The 18,658-nt window shown below is 33.8% G+C and overlaps 1 protein-coding gene across 1 annotated transcript; it reads right to left on the bottom strand.

The window, feature by feature from the left end:
* Window positions 1-2,688: 2,688 nt before the first annotated feature.
* Window positions 2,689-18,192, bottom strand: LOC149567717 (uncharacterized). The gene is made up of 7 exons (XM_089816665.1): window positions 18,018-18,192; window positions 9,369-9,539; window positions 8,609-8,749; window positions 8,449-8,518; window positions 8,074-8,250; window positions 7,881-7,981; window positions 2,689-2,807 (listed from the first exon to the last, which is right to left on the bottom strand). Exons 1-7 carry the CDS (start codon window positions 18,190-18,192, stop codon window positions 2,689-2,691), a joined length of 954 nt encoding a protein of 317 aa, XP_089672791.1.
* Between the last annotated feature and the right edge of the window lie 466 nt (window positions 18,193-18,658).

Genomic DNA, 18,658 nt, shown 5'->3' with positions numbered 1-18,658 from the left:
TTGGACTCTTTTCTTACCTAAAGCAGTTACAGCATTGGGAATCTTCTTCATTTGGTTTTATCAGCAATATCTACAAACTTGAGCTCACATGCACTAATTGAGCTGCCTAAGGAAGGAATTGTGGAGCATGATATCAGTGATAGGATAATGGATTATCTTAGTATTCCTTAGATGAATCAATTAACTGGATGGCACAAACTACACGGGAATGAGCCTCGTGATAATGGAAAATTGATGATAGTGTGATAGGGAAGAGAATTCAATAATAGAGGCTAAGTATACTTTATTTTCTAAGTATACTAACTTCTGCTAATTCTACTAACTACTACTGATAATGGGGCTCCAGGACTACCACTCCTTGTCCATGCTTGCATTGTATTATTCTTAATGAGAAGGGTTCAAAAAAGAAGACATTCCATCTAGGCAGACTAAAAGGTCAAAGGAATAACCTCCAACTCGAGCACCTAAAACAACACAAACAAAACTGAAGTAACATAACAAAGTAGAAAGTCTACATGTAAAACTGAGCAAATAGAAGCTAGCAATAAGTATGTAAGGAAGGGTTGGGTACTCCTAAAGCAATCTCTCCATGTAGATAAAAATGTTCCTAGTCTAAAACTCATGGACATGTAACAAAGATTTTGGAACTATTATCCCTTGCTTAGCCACCTCAAAAGCATGCATATAAGTGGCTTTGTCAACTGGCCTTTTCCTTCACTTGATTGTACACTCTTTGTATTATTTTCCTTTTATGTTCTTGGCTATTTGGATATCTATGATAGCTTGAAATTCTTTTCTCTTTAGGGGCAGTTATCATACCCAACTTTTCTTGTAACCTTTTGAAGCTGCTCCTTGTTTTCATAATTTTGTTCTTGCTAACAATAATATGAATCAATATAATGATCATTAGAAAGGACTGAATTCACTAAATCATATTAACAAAGTAGAATTTTCTAAAATACAATGTTGTTTCACATGATGATACTTTATATAAAAACCCTACTCAAATTATATTTTCATCTAATACAAACTAATTCAACTCTCTCCACCTCAAGAAACTTGAAGTCTTGTTGAAGAGTGAAACAGATTCCTTCTTGAGTCAGCAATGAGTGAATAACAAGAGAAAACCTTTCAGGTATGCGTATTGGATACTGGTACACAAGTCTATTGAATTTTTCTGCAAATAGAGACTACACATTAATTTCATTAAAAATGAGATTGCCAATAGGAGTTACAACACATGAAAATTAAGAGAATAAATATAAGACTAAAGAGAGTGGAGGACATGAGGATCACTCTTTGCAATTCTAAATAATATCTTTTGAATTAAGAAATTGATCTCCATGCTGTTGACATCAACAAGGAATACAATGGAAGAGGACACATTTGATGTCCATGCTGCTGACATCAACAGGCATATAGTTTGGCATTGACACAATGTCCATATTGGTGTGCATCTAAAACCATTCACATTCTATCAAAGGAGATTCTGCATCACTACATAGAGTAACTCAGAGAAACTAAACTAAACAAATCCAAGGCTCTTTTTTAATACATTGAAGAGAATAGAGACACTCCAAATCTATTCTATTAGTGAAGAGTACAATATAGACAGAAAATGAAGCTATGGTGCAGAATTTATGTAGAAGATACTGACCTGATGTTAATTATTTATTAACAAAGTGCTCTAGTCATCAATATCCTTAAGACTAAATCATAAGCATTTTTGTAGTAAAATCATGCATCTAGAATTAGAAACAAAACAAATTAGAGAAAATGTCTTGTACCCTAGATAACTATGGTGCCTATTTGCAAAAAAAAAAACATTGTAAATTACGATTTTGTACTAGACCATGTTGATTGTTGCATAACAAGAGAGTTTTTTGAGTTTCTATCAGTGCTCTAGACTACAAGTTTAAGTCAAGGAATTGCTCATCTGTCTCATATAATTCATCTGATGTCATATTATATATCATAAACACAATTTTATATACCCTTGTATTATTTACACATTTCTAGAACTAAGAAGTTTTTCAGTGTCTTGAGCTATAGACAGAATCAATTTTTATCATGCATCAGACAATCAAATTTTAGTTGAGCCATGGACAAAAGCTGTTTTTATTCACGAATCAATCTAGATATTGTTCCAGATATCTTTTGAATGGCAACCATTTCCATGAAAGAATTTGAGCATACATAAGACTTGCATAGGGGAAGCTAAAACGAAAAAATCTAGTTGATGCTTAAATGTTTAGGGAATAATCAATGGAACAATGAAAGCACCCACAAGGCCAAAAAATTGATATGGGCATTGGAAATATAGGCTACTAGATATCTTGGTTCTCACAATGTAAACCACTTTAATGAAAAAATTTAGCAGTCATTAAGTTTTGCAGATAGAAAGCTGAAAAGAATAATATAATTGATGTATAAATGCTTGCAAAGTCGAAGGATCAATAAAGCACCCACAAAGTCAAAAAAATCATAAATGATAGAATAAACATTAGAAATAAAGGTACAATTAAGAATGAAAACAAACTAGGAAAATTGATGATCTACAATAATGAAAATTACTCAGAAGCCAAATGAGCCAAATTGCAGTAAATTGCAAGGGTTGGAATAAGTGTTGATAAGTTTACCAGTAACAGTCCTAAAATTAAAGTCAGCGAGTCCTTTCCCAACAGAATTCTACCATATTGCTTCTAATGCTGGAACAATAGGAGCTACATCTGTACCAGGAGCCAGAAATCCCAGCCTTGTAAAATCATTTGCCATTTCTACATAATCTTCATTCACAGCATGGACAACTGCATCGATCAAGATTTGTTTATTTTGTTGAGACAACACAATCAAACAAGAGATATTAATTCATTGTTGAGCAATAAATCCACCAGTTATCTCTCCTCTCTCAGACAGGTATAAAATTTAGTTGGTTTCAATTCTACAGATCTAAAAAATACCTTCTAAGACTTTCAGTTAAATCAAGCCACATATAAGATAAATAAATTAAAAATGAAAAAAGCATCCCCAAAGCATTTGGATGAATTTTGGCATTAAAAATCAGAAAAAGAAAACACTTCTTTCTTAGAATTCTCTTTGCCAGAGTAGCAATATGGGGGGGGGGGAGGCACAAGGTTTAAATTCATGTTTGTGGACAATAAGATTGAAATGAAGTTCTGCATGGGAAAAGATTTGGCAATAAAAAGGCTCGAAACTTAGAGGAATGGATTAAAATATTTCTTAAAATAGTGAAAATTAAATATGATACAATACATCCATTTAGACAATATGATTTATCTTTTCTTCCTGTCACTTCTTAAATTTCCATTGGTTGATTGCTTGGGCAGAACCCACATCCATCTATGCAACTTTTGAAATTTGGAACTTATGCATATTATGGTGTTATGACAATATGATATTATGATGAATTTGTAATATCTTAACATTTTAATTTTCAACTCTCGACCATACGAGAAACCTACAATTTTTTAATATGTCAAGCTTACAATTTTCAATTTATGACCTCACACCAATACACCATGTCATGATATATTAGCTCTATTATTTGAAGCCCCTGATCATATGGAATGTCATGACATCGTAATAGTCAAACTCTATCCTTCTGATCTTATGGCTATAGTGTAGCATCTTACATCTTCCTGCTTAGTGTCCTGACCTTATGATGAGCCTCCTGTAGATGCCACATGGCACTTCCTACTGCAAGCATTTCATTGGTCAAAATAATCATTTAGTCACTGCCATTCAATTGGCTAGAAGGGTGGGCCCCTCCACATGTGGGCCAAAAATCATGATTGTCACTATTTTTCAAGGGTAAAACATGAGGTTTTACAAAGAAACTATGCAATATACTTATCCCAACTCCACCAAATTCATAGATTCATCATATTTTGTGCCTAATTAGACAAATCCATCATCAATTTCATCCTATGAGTACTTTTGATATGAAACCCCCAAATTCAAGCCTTAAAACCCTCAAAATCAAGGGTATCACCAATCTAGGTCAAGCACACACTTCCAGGATCTAAAAATTAGGATTCACCATCCACTCATCATGTCTTTAAAGAATATCAAATAAAAAGTATACCTTGTTAAGCCAGATGTACGGCTGCATAACACCTAGCACTCATTTGGGTACCCAAATTAGTCATTCCAGCACTCAACTTTGCATTTCTTTCACAATAACCTGCAAATCTTCACTTTTCTTTCATATTAGAGGTTAGTTGGGCATATTAGTGCTATGGGTTCCATCCCAAGAAATAGTTAAGAGTACACATTGGATGGAACCCTCATTTCTTCATGTTAAACTAGGCAAAACTGTGACTTTTGGCGTGACAACAACAATAAAGATTTAAACCTGTTAATAAATGTATTAAATATGATTCAAAGGCTCTTGATAACACTTTCCCAACATGAATGAAAGATTACACCACCAAAATATGCTTCAAATGTGCAAGAAACTCAGAAATTTTATTCAATTCTTGGTTGTCTGTACAATTTCTATACTATTCTGTACATACCAATATAGACACTAGTCATATTAAAAGTAATTTAATTTAGGATTGAAGATGATTGGTGATCAAATGCGTATCGGGGGATCATTTATGAAGTGTTTATGCAATTATTTTGTTCTGGTGATATGGTTAGAGGTCCTGTTGAACAGGCCCTAGATTAGTGACCCCAAAACCAAGGGTTTGGTGAAAAATGTGTTGTGTAAAGGGTAGAACCTTAAAATCTTGAAAATCTATTGTTTCTCAACCCCTAGAAGGACTGTTTCACCTTTTAGAATCGTAGGGTTCAGTGGAGTTGTGGGTTGCTGTGTAAAATCTGAGAATTAGGCCTAGTGTGGATAGGCTAGGGGTATTGGATCTTGGGTATGGTCCAAAAGGGTTGATATTGAAACTTAGGGAGGATGTATAGATCCCAAAAGGTTATCTTAATTAGGTTTTAGTTTCCATAGTTGTTTGGGAACTATTGGAGAGAAATCCAAATTAGTGACTGGTGAGGGGTACTAGCTTTAAGGCTAGATATGAATGTTGGGTAAGAGATTAGTTGTCCAAAATGAATGGATGGATGGAACATGGTGGAAAGGCCATGAGGAGATGATTCACAAAGGAAGAATGAAGGTTTAAGCCTTGGAAGAAGTTATGGTGTTTGGGAAACTCTAAGTGCACTTGGGGTAGCATGGAAGGTAAGTCGTTGAGGGGACATTGGAGTAAAGAGTTGTTGCTAAATGAATGGATTTGCTATCTCATATGAAGAAGATGGATACCAGAAACCACCTCTGCATCATAGAGTAAGAGTGCATTGTGCTTGGGAATGTAGTTTCTTCATGTGATGCATTGGTCTTGGGGATCAATCTCGATTGGGTGTCAATGTTGGGATTTCTCAACAAGAAGCAACGAAATTGGTTGGGATTCACTGGAGTGACCTTGGAAGATATAAGGATGAAAGTTTTAGATGTTTAGGTGTTATTCACCATTTGACTAGTCACTTTGTGTCCCTGTTTCATCTAGAGATTGATTGGGACAAGATTCTCAATAAGGATTGGAGCATTGATCAAATTGGTACACTTGAGATCGTTGCTTGGCAATCCTTGGTGAAGGAAAGCTCACTCCTTTAATTGTGAACTTATTGGTTGGTTGCAAACCAGCCACACCACTCTGTAGTTTGCCATAATAGTAGAGAGTTGGCAAGTTCTTCTTGGCCAAGGCGGGGAGAGTTCATAGTCTTAGACTTGTGCAGGCTTTTTCCAGCCACTTCTGAGGCAATCTGGACTGAGGCATTACTCAAAATTCATGCTAAGACTATAGGCCACTCCTATGCTTTGAATAGAGTGTTGAAATTGGTGATATCAAAATGTATTTCACAAATTCATGTTATGGGCAGCAGTAGTCGTGGATCATTTTAGACCTACCACATGCGAAGTGACCATTTTATGTTAGTTTGAGCTTCACTTGGTTTCAAGAATACTATAATATTCTCTACTTAATAAGGCCAACCATGTGAAGGTGGAAGCTCATCTAGCCTCACCCCCCTCCCCCTAACATCAATCTAAAGTACCCATTATCATCTAATTACATACTTCATTGATTCATTCATCCATTTATGAACCATAACATTCAATCAATACAATCACATAACATTCATTAATATGATATAAAAGTCATTAATACACAATACTAATCAAGACTTCATTAAGATATAACAATATTCATTAACATAAGATAAAAATCAGTATTAATACGCATCATTCATACATAATTACTTAAAACAAAGTTCTTTCATTATCCAACAAGGTTTTTGAAAGAAGATTTTTAAAACATCATTTCTTCTTTTTGTTTTAATGAGCTCTCTTAAGAAAAGTGCTCATAGAAGCATCCATATCTGCATCATTCTCCTCCTCTTCTAGCACGTGTAATGTCAAATTATGATGGCTCCTTCTCTTTGCAGGAGCAGGAGGCTGTTGCACTAAAGGGGGCTCTGTTGCAAGAACAAGTGAATGGGATAAATTGGCATACTCTTTTTCTTTTTTTAACTATTACCAGTCTATAATTAAGTACTAGTACAACATAACATGCATTTTTCTTACCTGACAATGCCACATCATGTACATTAACATTTTGATCCGCCGCTATGTCAACATGTTAAACACTTGGAACATGTTCCACTCCTTCGACATGATGTTCAACATGCTCTGAAATATTCAAAAAAATATTATCATGAGTGATGGATTCATTTTGAGCACTGCACATGAAATATGAGTCAATAAATTTGACTCAAATACTACACAGTTAAATCATGATAGCAATATCAAAATATTTACTCTATGAGATTTGTTAGAAAAAATGATTTATCAAAGTACAGAGTTAGAAATCATTATCAACTACTGATCAAAAACTTAAAGATCCCTATTTTAAAATAATGAATATGTTTCAGCAACCAGAGATAATCTTTAAAGTAGTGTTAGAGAAATAAGAACAAAACTATGTGAATGATCCAAATCATATAATAAATTGCCTTGCCAATCTATAAACCTGGTTCTCATTGCTCAAGAATACCCTAAATACATAATACAAGAAATTAAAACTACTATGATTTAATAAACAACAAATAGCCAAGAGAAAAGTCTCAGCTCAAACAAACAAAATCTCATGTACACTGCAATGGAATTGAGCAGCAACATAGACACACCTTCCAATGATGAAAACTATAGTTATGGATTTTCAAATCATACAGTAAAATAGCCTCAATGATCTGAAGACCTAGTGGTAATGGCTCACAAACTAATATTAGTCTTTAAACAATACATTTTCTAAAAGATCTGCACAATGAGCATAGAATATATGTTTCGATAAGAGCATGCTTGGACAATAAATGGAAGGAGAACATTTCATATTTCTGATTGCATAATTAATTTCCAATAGCAAATTAATACCTCCACCACTATAATGCACATTATGGCCTTTGTCACGAGAAGGTTCTGTGGTAGGATATGAAGGCTGCAGTAAAATGTTATGCACATTGTTATGTAGTCAATTTACATTCAAAACTAATACCAAAAAAGATAAGGATCAACTATTCAATTTCATTTACTTTTCATCTAACCAATTTACCTATGAGATATCATTTGGTGAACTAGATTCTTGAGCAAGGCTTATAGATTCTTTGAGTAGGCATGCAGCCACAAATTTATAGCCTTCCTTCAAGGCAAGTTTTCTATCTTCATCTGTGACCTCCACATTGAATTCTGTGCCCTGTATTTTTTGCTTAATATCATCAGTTTTGTATGTATGGTTTCACTAAACAAAATTGTTTGCAACATTATATTAAAAAATTTTATTTCATATCATTGTTCCTACTTACAACTTGAGACTGGAGATTCATATAGCCACCAGAGCCAAGTTTGTGTTGGCCAAACTTTTCTACTCTCGCTTTTGTAGCCACGGATGTGTCCTGCAATCTATGAACAATTTCAAACATCTTAGATTATATATTTACAAATATGAATAATTAGTGCATGATTACAATGTACTTAATACTATCATGACATACCTCTTTTTGCCCTGTGTTGCTTCATTACCTCTATCTTCAGATTGCCTTTTCTCCTTTGCATCTTCTACTATTTCATTCCACTCCATTGGTGGAATCATAGCTGGACAGTCGTACTTTGGGTTATCCTTAAGAGCCCTTCTATATTGATCCCTCATAGTCTTTATATGCTTTTCTACTCTTTTGAGAAGTAAGCCATTGTCAAACATGTCTTTTCCAAATTTCTCGTCAAAAGATGCAATGAGCTGATTTTTTAATTCCATGGTTTGTAAATTCCACCTTTTTAAAAACAAATAGATTGTTAGATCAATAGCTTTAATATATTACAGTAAATGAAAGAAAAGAAAAATTATGTAGAAATGATATGAAACTACGTACCTTTTACGTATGGTGGGTCCGAATAGTCTCAATGTCATATGAAAAAGATGTTCAAAGAAAACATTATTACCTACAAAAACATAAAGGATTTATCAGTCCAAAATGAGTAATATAAAAATAGATTTTTTTTACACTTTAAATAAAAACAATTTTAAAGCACCTGGAAGCTTTCGTTCTCTTAACGGAAACATAGTTTTCTTATTCAGCAATAATGTCCCTTCATATGAACCAGTACTAATGAAACGAACTGCTCCAGGAAATGGATCAACTTCACTAGTACTGCTCTCTGCTAGTCTATCAACTGAAACATCATGACAATTAAAGTAGACACCAAATGAATTAAAGCATACTTATGGATATAATCAAATTGAAGAAATTGACTAGCAAAAATGTTTTTTTCTCACATTCCATTAAGGATTTAATTCAGGATAATCAAATAGTGTATTAAAGATACCATATTTTTAGAATTCATGATATAATGTTGTTTATGTTTATGATAAGATAACGTGTGATTTTTAATCATCTATGTTTAGGATAGCTTTCAATGGTCCATGGTCTGTTATCACAGTGACAATTCAAGAATATAAAAGTATCTATGCACATACATCATACAGAAACATCATAGAGAAACGTAAAATACAAAATTAAAATATATTTTTAAAATGATTTTTTAGTTTACTTTTGGATTCAAAGGTTAGACTATTTTTTCCATGTAAATCTGAAACATTAATTCAAAAAGTAGCACAAAATCTTGCCTACGTAGTACAATATATGTACGTATGTATGTATGCGTGGTGTGTGTATGCATGTGTTTGTGTGTATGCAAGCTTCTGTAGACATCATTTAAGCACTGATATGCTACTTTGTTGTTCATCAACTTGTAAAAATACATTACAAAATATAGCAAAACAAGGTTTTACCAGTTCTAGTGGGCATAGATGAAGATGTTTGCATGGCCCTTGTTGCCGACAATGCACTAGGCAATAGTGGACCGACAATCGAAGGAGGAGTCCACACATCATAATGAGCTGAGGAATACAATATTGTTAGCAAAGACATTTGCAATGGATAAAGATCAAATCGGATACTAGCTAGAAATGTCCACAAAAAAAAAGTAAGTGTTATAATGTTGATGAAAACAAAGTGCTACTTACACGAAGGTTGTGCGCAACGACCATCACCATGTTCACCATGTGATGTCACAAATGGCACAAATGTCTATACAAGTACACATAAAATTAGAGATCAAGATCCATAAGATAGTATAAAATATTCATATCTATTGAACTTCTATTATTGCTTTAGTCGAATTACTGCTTACCTGCAAAGATTGGATTCTACGGCCCAATTCCATTCTCAATGCCTCTTTCTCCTCACTTTTGTCACCCTTGATGATAATGTTAACAAGTTCATCAGTGTATCTTTTCTTGATTTTTTGGGTGATGAACACAGGGTCAGTACTAAGGGTGATGTTATGTAGATATGAAGCTCGTATTTCAGATCGCATTTGATCAGCAGTCATTCTAGCTTTTTCCTATTATTTGTGACATTAAATATCAGTAAAATTTCATCAAAACAACTCCAAAGCCATAAAGAAAAGAACATAATAATATGACATTTGTTTCTATATTAACATTTAAATTTACAATATTTAATGTTTACCTCTACTGAAGGTGTCTGAGATGGCGCATCCATATCGCCCTATGAAAAAAATTAGTAACTCTTAGAAATCAACAGCGAAATTAAAGTAATAGACTTACCAAAAAAAAATATTAATAATAAAGTAGATTGTATATGTAAATCATTTTTCTTAAGTTAAAAATTTAGTGTAACTAATGTGTATATCTAAAAAAAATTTGACATGTTCTACTTAATGTTTATATGTGCACATATGGTTTACAAAGAAAAGTTTGGTCGTACAAAACCCCATCATAGTTGACATTGATCCTAGCTAGACATTTCATTGATCATCATGATCTTCATTCATGTCATCATCATCATCATCATCATCATCATCATCACTATCTTCATCGCCATCATCATCATCTTCATCACCATCATCATCATCACCATCATCGCCATGATCATGATCGTCATCGACATCATCATCATCATTATCACCATTATCGTCAGCATGACCAAAATCATCACCATCTTCTTCATCTTCACCACTGGGTAACTTTTGTTCCTAATAATCATTTACTTCCTCTTCTGCTTCTTCAATTTCTTCTTCTTCGATCACATTATACTTTATCGGCCCTCCTCTTGGGTCATGTCTAACAACAAATGACCAACCTGGTTTCTGTGGAACACCAAAATAAAAAAATTGCTCACACTGGCTTGGAAGAACATAGGGCTCATCTTCGACTGGCTCAAATGACCTTGTATTAATCATAGTAAATCCACTATCATGTTCAATAATAGTCCTATCAGGATCATTTTGATTTAGTCGTAACCTGAACCATTTGACGACAAATAGAACTATTTTGAATGAATTCAAGTCACACTCAAGTATATCATCCAAAATGCCATAGTATCGATTTTCAGATCGTTGAGGATGTATGTCAGTTCTAGATGAAATATTGGTGACCGCGAAGACAACACTTATCCCAGAATCACACGTTTTCTTCGTTTCATTTGACTTTTTGGTGTAGAATTTATAGCCATGGTAGTACATAGCTTTGTGGTGTTTGACCTGCAATTATTCAAACATGTCAAGAATATTTGCATCAATTTGTGAGTTGGTATTAAACTTATGTGTGATGATTACTAATCTTATGCATACCTTTGTATCTCTTAAGCCATATATTAGATCAAGTACCATTTCTGTAACATTGGGATCTCCATTACGATGAGCTTCTTTAACCAACGATACAACACCATCCCATGTTAATGAACGACCATTTTCTTGAGACTGCTCAATCCATACGATCATCCAATCAAGATTGTTTGCAATATACAAGTGCAGTGCATCCCACTCATGACCAACTATAAGGAGGACAATTACACTAGTTAGAAACAACTTATATATATTGATAATGAATAATAATTATTAAACTACAAAAAAAAACTTATAATTACCTGTCACCCTCCTCAATCTACCTTTCTCCCTCAGGTACCCCCCTTCAAATTTCTCATTAGAGTTGGGATCCCAAATGCGATCTACATGGATATCTGCTGCAAACTTTGGAAGATATTCAGTAATGTACACCATGGTCTGGTATATCATATATCCCTCTATCAGAGAACCCTCAGGACTTTCTCTTTGTCGAATCAAGCCCTTCATAAATTTCAAGTGCCTCTCAACCATCCACATTGATCTAGCTTGTACAGGTCCACACAATTCAATCTCCTCAACTTGATGTATGAGGTAGTGTTCTTGAGCATTGAAAAAGGTTGGAGGTAAACAATTTTTCATTTCACACATAAGCTGTGGAATTTTTTTCTTCCAGTATTTTATGTCTTTTTTGTCAATTTCTTTAGATGATAACCACCTAAAAGAGATTCAACACACAAAACCACATAAACAAGATTTCAAATAAAATTATACAATAGATTTAAGAGACATCTAAAAATCTAAGAAAAAACACTTCTAACCTCGTGTATTTTCCAAGATCATATATAACTTGTTTAATATTGTTGTCAAACTGTTGTGGAAGGGATAGAGGTAGGATGAACTGCAATCATTAAAAATGATCATTTCAATATATTATTAAATAATGCAATAGGTAGTACATTCAATCTTACAAATATACTATAAATGGAGAACATGACTTACCTTGAGGAAGGTATGCCAATCATGTGTTTTCAACCCAGGCCCAAAATCACCTTTCTTTGATAGAAGAGTGCTTATATTTGCAGCAAACCTTGTTGGAAATTTTGTTTTTTTTATGAATTCTTTTAATGCATCACTCTGTTGCTCCGTTAATAACCAAGGAAGGGCGCTTGTATTTATGCAGTCTCCATTGCTATTTGATTCAATGGAAGCTTTTAGTGCATGATTGGATTCATGAATGTCGGTACAAATTTTGACAATTTGTTCTCTATCACACCTTCCATCCAACATTTTCCATAGTGTCTCTGTTACATTCTTTCCAATATGCATAGTATCAAAAAAATGCGCAATTGGGAGATCCTTGTAGTACGGTAACCTACTAAATTGAGTAGGATAACTTTTCATTCCTCTAGGAAGTTGGTCATTGATGCCTTGATGACCTTCACAAGCATCAATTACAACATTAGTAGCTATAAGACAATATCAAAATAAAAATTTTAAACTTTGGACGACAAATTGGATATTACCCCGACAATTTAGTCGATCATATTCCAACTTCCATAAATGAGGTGTCATTCTTCGTGGCCTTGATGATGTCTCTTCTTTCCCATTGAAAAGATGTTTTTTGGCAATTTGATACCTATGATTACTGTGGAGAAAGTTTCTAAATTCATCAAACACCTACTTTCTTAAAGTTCTCGAATGACGAGATTTCATCTTCGGACCACAAATTGGACATGCGAATTTTCCCTTTGTCTGAAGACCTACAAGATCATGTAGAAGTGGATCATGTACAATTATCATGTGCAACTTAAAAATTTGATAGTAATGTGTAAGCATTATAATAGACCAAAAATATGTGATATTAACAATATAACATACCACAAAAATGAGTTAACCCAGGGGCATCATGTATTGTCCATACAAGCATTGCATGGAATTGAAATTGTCGATGTTTTATCGGTCTAGAGATGTCATACATAGTGATGCCATTCCATAACTTCAACAACTCATCAATCAGGGGCTCAATATACACGTTCATATCTTTCACTTGGTATTTACCTAGCAATTGAATGAACATAAACATTACATTATTATTATGACCATTTTCATGCACTATTTATAAATTAATTTAGATAACTATAAAATGATAAAAATACCTGGCACAATCATTGACAACATTATGTGCTCCCTCTTTATGGACATCCAAGGAGGAATGTTATTATTAATAACAAAAATAGGCCACACTAAGTAAACAGATCTCATATCTCCATATGGATTGACACCGTCCGCTGCCAATGAAAGCTTCAAATTATGAGGTCCTTCTTTAAAGTGTGACCATGTTTCTTCTATCTTTTTAAATGCAAAACCATCGGCAGGCATTCACATAATGTCATCTTGACTTCTATTGCATGCATGGTAATCCATAAATTGTGCCAAGGTAGTGCACCTGAATGACCGTTGAAGACGTGAAATAATGGGAATGTACCGAAGAACCTTGTGAGGCACTTTTTTTGTTATTTGATCTGACTGATATCTACTACTGTGACAATCAGGGCATTCTGCTGCAAATTCATATTGATTATGATATAGAATGTGATCATTGGGACATGCATGTATTGTTTGATACTTCATTCCAATCTGATCCATAATGTTAGATAATTCTTGGTACGAACGAGGCAAAATGTTTGATGGTGGTAACAAAAACTCACTAATCAACCTACAACAACAAATATGCATTGTTAATATAATGAATAGTAATTGTATGCTAACATTGAAAATGACAAAAATGACATACCTTAGCATACGTGACATTGCTACATTAGATATACCATTCATAACCTTTAAGTTCACCAACAACACTATAGCCGAGAGTAGAGTTGTTTGGGAGCCTTCGTATAAGGGCTCGTGTTCCTTCTCAAGCAAAGGTATATCAAGACCATCTTCATCATCATTATCAGATTCACTAGTACCATCATTGTGAGCCTCTTCATCACCTGCCCCAATACCATCTTCTTCAATCATGTCCTCTGGCACATTATCATCTTCTTCCATGAGAGTGTTATCCTTAGCTTGGATATTCACACCTCCATCTTCCTCCAGTAGGAAATCCACATTCAGTAATGGACGAAAATCGTGGCCCCCTTCAACATGACCATGTTGCCTACAATGACTCTGGGCTGTTGTGATTAGAATTCTTCGAGTCTTTAAGCCTTTACACTTCTTGCAAGGACAATAACATTTATTAGGTTTTCTTTGGAACTGAGCCCACAATGCAGCCATTGTCTCATTTTATTCAGCGTTCATATTGTCAGGCGTGGTCTTTCTTCACAAGAAAATATATCTACAAATAAATTGGACATCATGTGATTAATGTTTATATCAGCACATATGGTTTTTCTTGATTAATGTTTTCAAATTTAACTAAAATGATCCTATAATTTCTAGAAGGCGTAAATGTTTGCAAAATGTGCAGTACCACCCTTCTACCAAAAAAACACACCTAGTATAGAATAATGGATAAGATCAAGACAACAATAATACTGGTCCTTCTATTGATACGCCTTTTGAAGGTTGAATAAGGTCATAATTTTGCTAACCCACTCTGTTTTATCTGCTATACTTTCTGCTTTCAGCACAATTGCACTATGTGCTGGAATAGAAAGCCATGAAACAAAGATCAACAACCATTTGAGCATAGAAGATGCCAATTTAATAAACAAATATGTGCACTTTCAGTTTGAAACTTGAACCCCAAAAAGACACACACCTTTTAGTACTATTCTATATGAAACCTTGTTGTTGATTTTGAATATAAGACTTATAGCTACAACATCAGAACCATTTTCCTTTTTTGAGTTTTTAGAACTTGATTTAGCTAGAGTTGGAGAATCAAAAGTACCATCATTAATTCATTTATTCAAAGACATTAATTCATTAAAAAGTTTTGTGGTGCTTGCTAGATAATGAAGAAAATCAAATACTCCATATAAAATTACACAATGGATAAACAGACAGAAACAGTCAATCTCATTTTTTCGTTACTTGATTTAGAAGTTTAAAGGTTCCAATTACAAAACAATTTTTGTATCCTTCGAGGAACTTTTGAAAAAGACCAAAAGCCTTTACAATCACAAGAGATCAACTTATAGTATACTTAAATGTTAGTAAAGATCTACATTGTAAAGTTTCCTAGAAGTGACTGGCGCACATTACAATTACTATGCCACTTAGGCACCACTATATTGTCACATAGGCACTACGATAAACTTAACCATTTCTATTACTATGCCACTAGTGTAAGAGTCCTACACCTTATCCGTCAAATCTTACAACTCTTGTCATCTTGGTGTGACCCTTGACTAGAGGTGTATCCAACATCTTAGGATTGTCCTACAGTTGAACTAGTGTACCTAGGCAAAGTATTTCAGAACTATGAAGTTAACCTCTCATCCTATCCCACTTGAACTTAAGTCATGTTAGATCATGGGGTTACTAAGGAATAAGATTCCCTCCTTTGGTATTCGAATCCTAGAGATACATGAATTTAACTTCTAATTACAACTGCTGAAGAACATCATCTCATAAATTATAATGATTCTTGTCCATGGATTAGTTTGGTAAGTGTAATTGTAATTTAAAACTTGGTTCCAATGGATCAAATGTTGCTATACTTGGAATTGACACACATCTTGTCCATTTGTAAGTTTGATCTGATAATTTAGAATTCATAAAATAGTTGAAAGTGTTATAATTTTCTAAATAGAAGAAATATCTTCTACCATCATGCTACATGCTAGAAGGGAGAGAGAACATACAAAATTTAGTTGTGTTACTGGTAGAGTCCTTTGACTGTTAAAGTATCACTTTCATATGCTTTGACTTTTGAGACACAAAAATTCAAAGCTCATTGTTAAGATAGTTTCATATTATAGCAGATGATTTTTTTTCCATTTACATATTTTATTTTCACATTAAATTTAGTCTCTTTGGTTTTGTCCATCCTATTGTCAACTGATGCAATGGTTTCTTCTTCTAGAGTATTTAGTCAGTTTTCTTATTTAAAAACTATGGTGATTAGCACTACCATTTTTTATTAACAAAAAGGATATACAACATACTAGTAAATGATGTCATTACAATTTTCTCAAGGTTTATTATTTCTAGGTTGTGTATGTTACTATCTAGGCTCAAAAGTTTAGTCTTTTTGAAGATTATCTTATAGGAAGAATTATTAATGTTTATATTTCAAGAAGAATGTAAAGTAAAAATGTAGACATGAATACCTTCTTGGGCATGCTATAACTATAGAAGATTCAAGATCACATATGGAAAGTTTTAAAGTAGAATAAAGAATTGATAGTCTCTAGGGAGCTACAGCTAAGAGGTTAGGAATTTTGTACATTCTAACTATATATGTTAAGGAATCTTAATGGAAAGATCAAATTAAAGTAAGATTTTAGAGAGATTGGCTACAATTAACATGCCAAAACCTTTGAGAGTTATACGAGGCATAGGTGACTTGTAGATGGAAATGTATGCTAGAAAACTTGGTGCAGTTCTTTATTACTTGAGAGGGGATCTCAGTGATGGCAATCAGTCACTACCTGTGCAATATTCTACATTAATGCAAACCTGCACCGAACACCAGCAAAAGGAAGGAAATAGAGATGAATTTGCATAGTCTACTCACATCACCCACCTATAGACACATGGACCATTCTTGGCTCAATTTGTAAATCTCATTAAGAATGGTTCCAATTTTTGCCATCGCTAGATAACAAAGAGGGATGTCAGAGTCATTGCCAGTTTTTTCACCATTCTTTATGCTGAAACAGAGATTTAGAAATGCCTGTAATAAAATCTATCAGATCGCACGTGTAAAATTCAAAATAATATACATCCACTATTCATGTCACGTCATCCCCAAAATAAATGAAGATGCATAAAATAAATGCAACAATACTAATAAAAAGAGGACGAGGATAAAATAAATGTAGAAAAATGCTTCTAAATTTTCTAAAAGGCTCACTTAGATATAAACAGCGGGGAAAGACTTCTTTTGAAGGCATGGAAGACTGGATAATCATAAGATAACCATAGTAAATTCTAGCCTAAGATATAAGACAGTTCTGATATGCATAAAGGGAGCATAGGAATTAAGGAAGGATTGATGGAAGAACGGAGGGGAAGATAGTAAGGAAGTACCTTCATTTGGTCAACAATGATAAAGAGTTTGACCTTATTTGAAGGGTGGTAATTGTGAAAGGCTGTGACCAATGCAAGGGGCACATGTGGTGAACAGAAGTGACTCTTACATTGTAAGATATAAAGAAGAGGTTTTTTTTGAGGAGGGCATCCAAGGGAGATAAAGTTGGGGAATAACATATTAATTTAAAGTGGTGATTCAATTTTTATGACAGGTGTTGAACCTTCCACGAATAATATATAAAAGAAGAAATTTTTTTATGATCATTTACCATTCATCACTTCCAAATACATTAAATCAACACACAATCATCACTCCTCAATTTATGAATTACAACATTCATTTAGTCATCATTCACTAACTATCAAATTGTCAAATCAAAGGAAATCATTCTATCATTCATCAAACATCAGTTGGGAATAAAACAGACTTGCAATCAATTCTTCAATTAATTCAATCTATGTGCCTGCTTTATGTAGCTTATCTTGCAAAGCCCGTTCATAAAAGGAGTGTAAGCAATAACATCAGGTGGAATTTCTTTCTTGTCCATTTTTGCCCACAGTTTAAAAGCTTGTTCTACATTACCATTCTTGAGATGTTCATCAATCAATACACTGTGTACAGTTTTGTCACGAATCAAACCTTCTCCAAACATTTCCCTCAAAAGCAAATGTGCCTCCTGTATATTACCTTCCTTGCATAACCCAATTGTAAGAGTAGTATAAGTAATCACATGAGGCAAAATACCACTCTTTACCATATTATCAAATAGTTTGAATGCAACACTTGTGCAGGCAACCCTACAGTGTCCAGCAATAATGATATTATACGTAAAGTTTTTTGGAGCTAGACCATTTAGAATTAGTTGGTTTAAGAGTCTGATTGCTTCTTCTAGCCTGCTAGCTCTACAATGACCTGAAATGAGCTATAAGTGCACATATCAGGAGGTATGTTCCTTTCAAGTATGTAATGTAATATTTGATTGCCTAGCTTTTCTCTGCCAAACTTGAAATAACAAGCAATGAGAGTGTTGATCCCTAGAGCAACCTAGCTAATGTTGATAGAGAAATGTGCTTGGACATTGCAGGAGTGGATTGAACTTCAAGAAATTAATTTGGATTGTGTTAAGTATTTAAGGAAGATGAGAATTCATTGATAGTTGAGCAGCTATATGTGCTGATGAAGATTTCTCTATTTTTTATCAGAGTGTTGAGCATTAGCATTGA

This window comes from Cupressus sempervirens, chromosome 3 (assembly GCF_028749045.1).
Source record: "Cupressus sempervirens isolate cs-2001-9-10 chromosome 3, ASM2874904v1, whole genome shotgun sequence".
In the NCBI taxonomy this organism is placed as follows: Eukaryota; Viridiplantae; Streptophyta; class Pinopsida; order Cupressales; family Cupressaceae; genus Cupressus; species Cupressus sempervirens.
This window is presented reverse-complemented; position numbering and strand designations above follow the sequence as displayed.

Bases quoted from the DNA above. Each gene is read 5' to 3' on its own strand.
- LOC149567717 (XM_089816665.1), bottom strand. From the start codon at position 18,192: ATGGTAAAGAGTGGTATTTTGCCTCATGTGATTACTTATACTACTCTT. The intron at 9,540-18,017 runs GTAATGTAGAAC...GGACATTTCTAG, and splicing joins TGATGAACATCTCAAGAATG to CTAGTATCCGATTTGATCTT. The intron at 7,982-8,073 runs GTATGTCATGAT...AATTGTTCATAG, and splicing joins GCAACACAGGGCAAAAAGAG to ATTGCAGGACACATCCGTGG.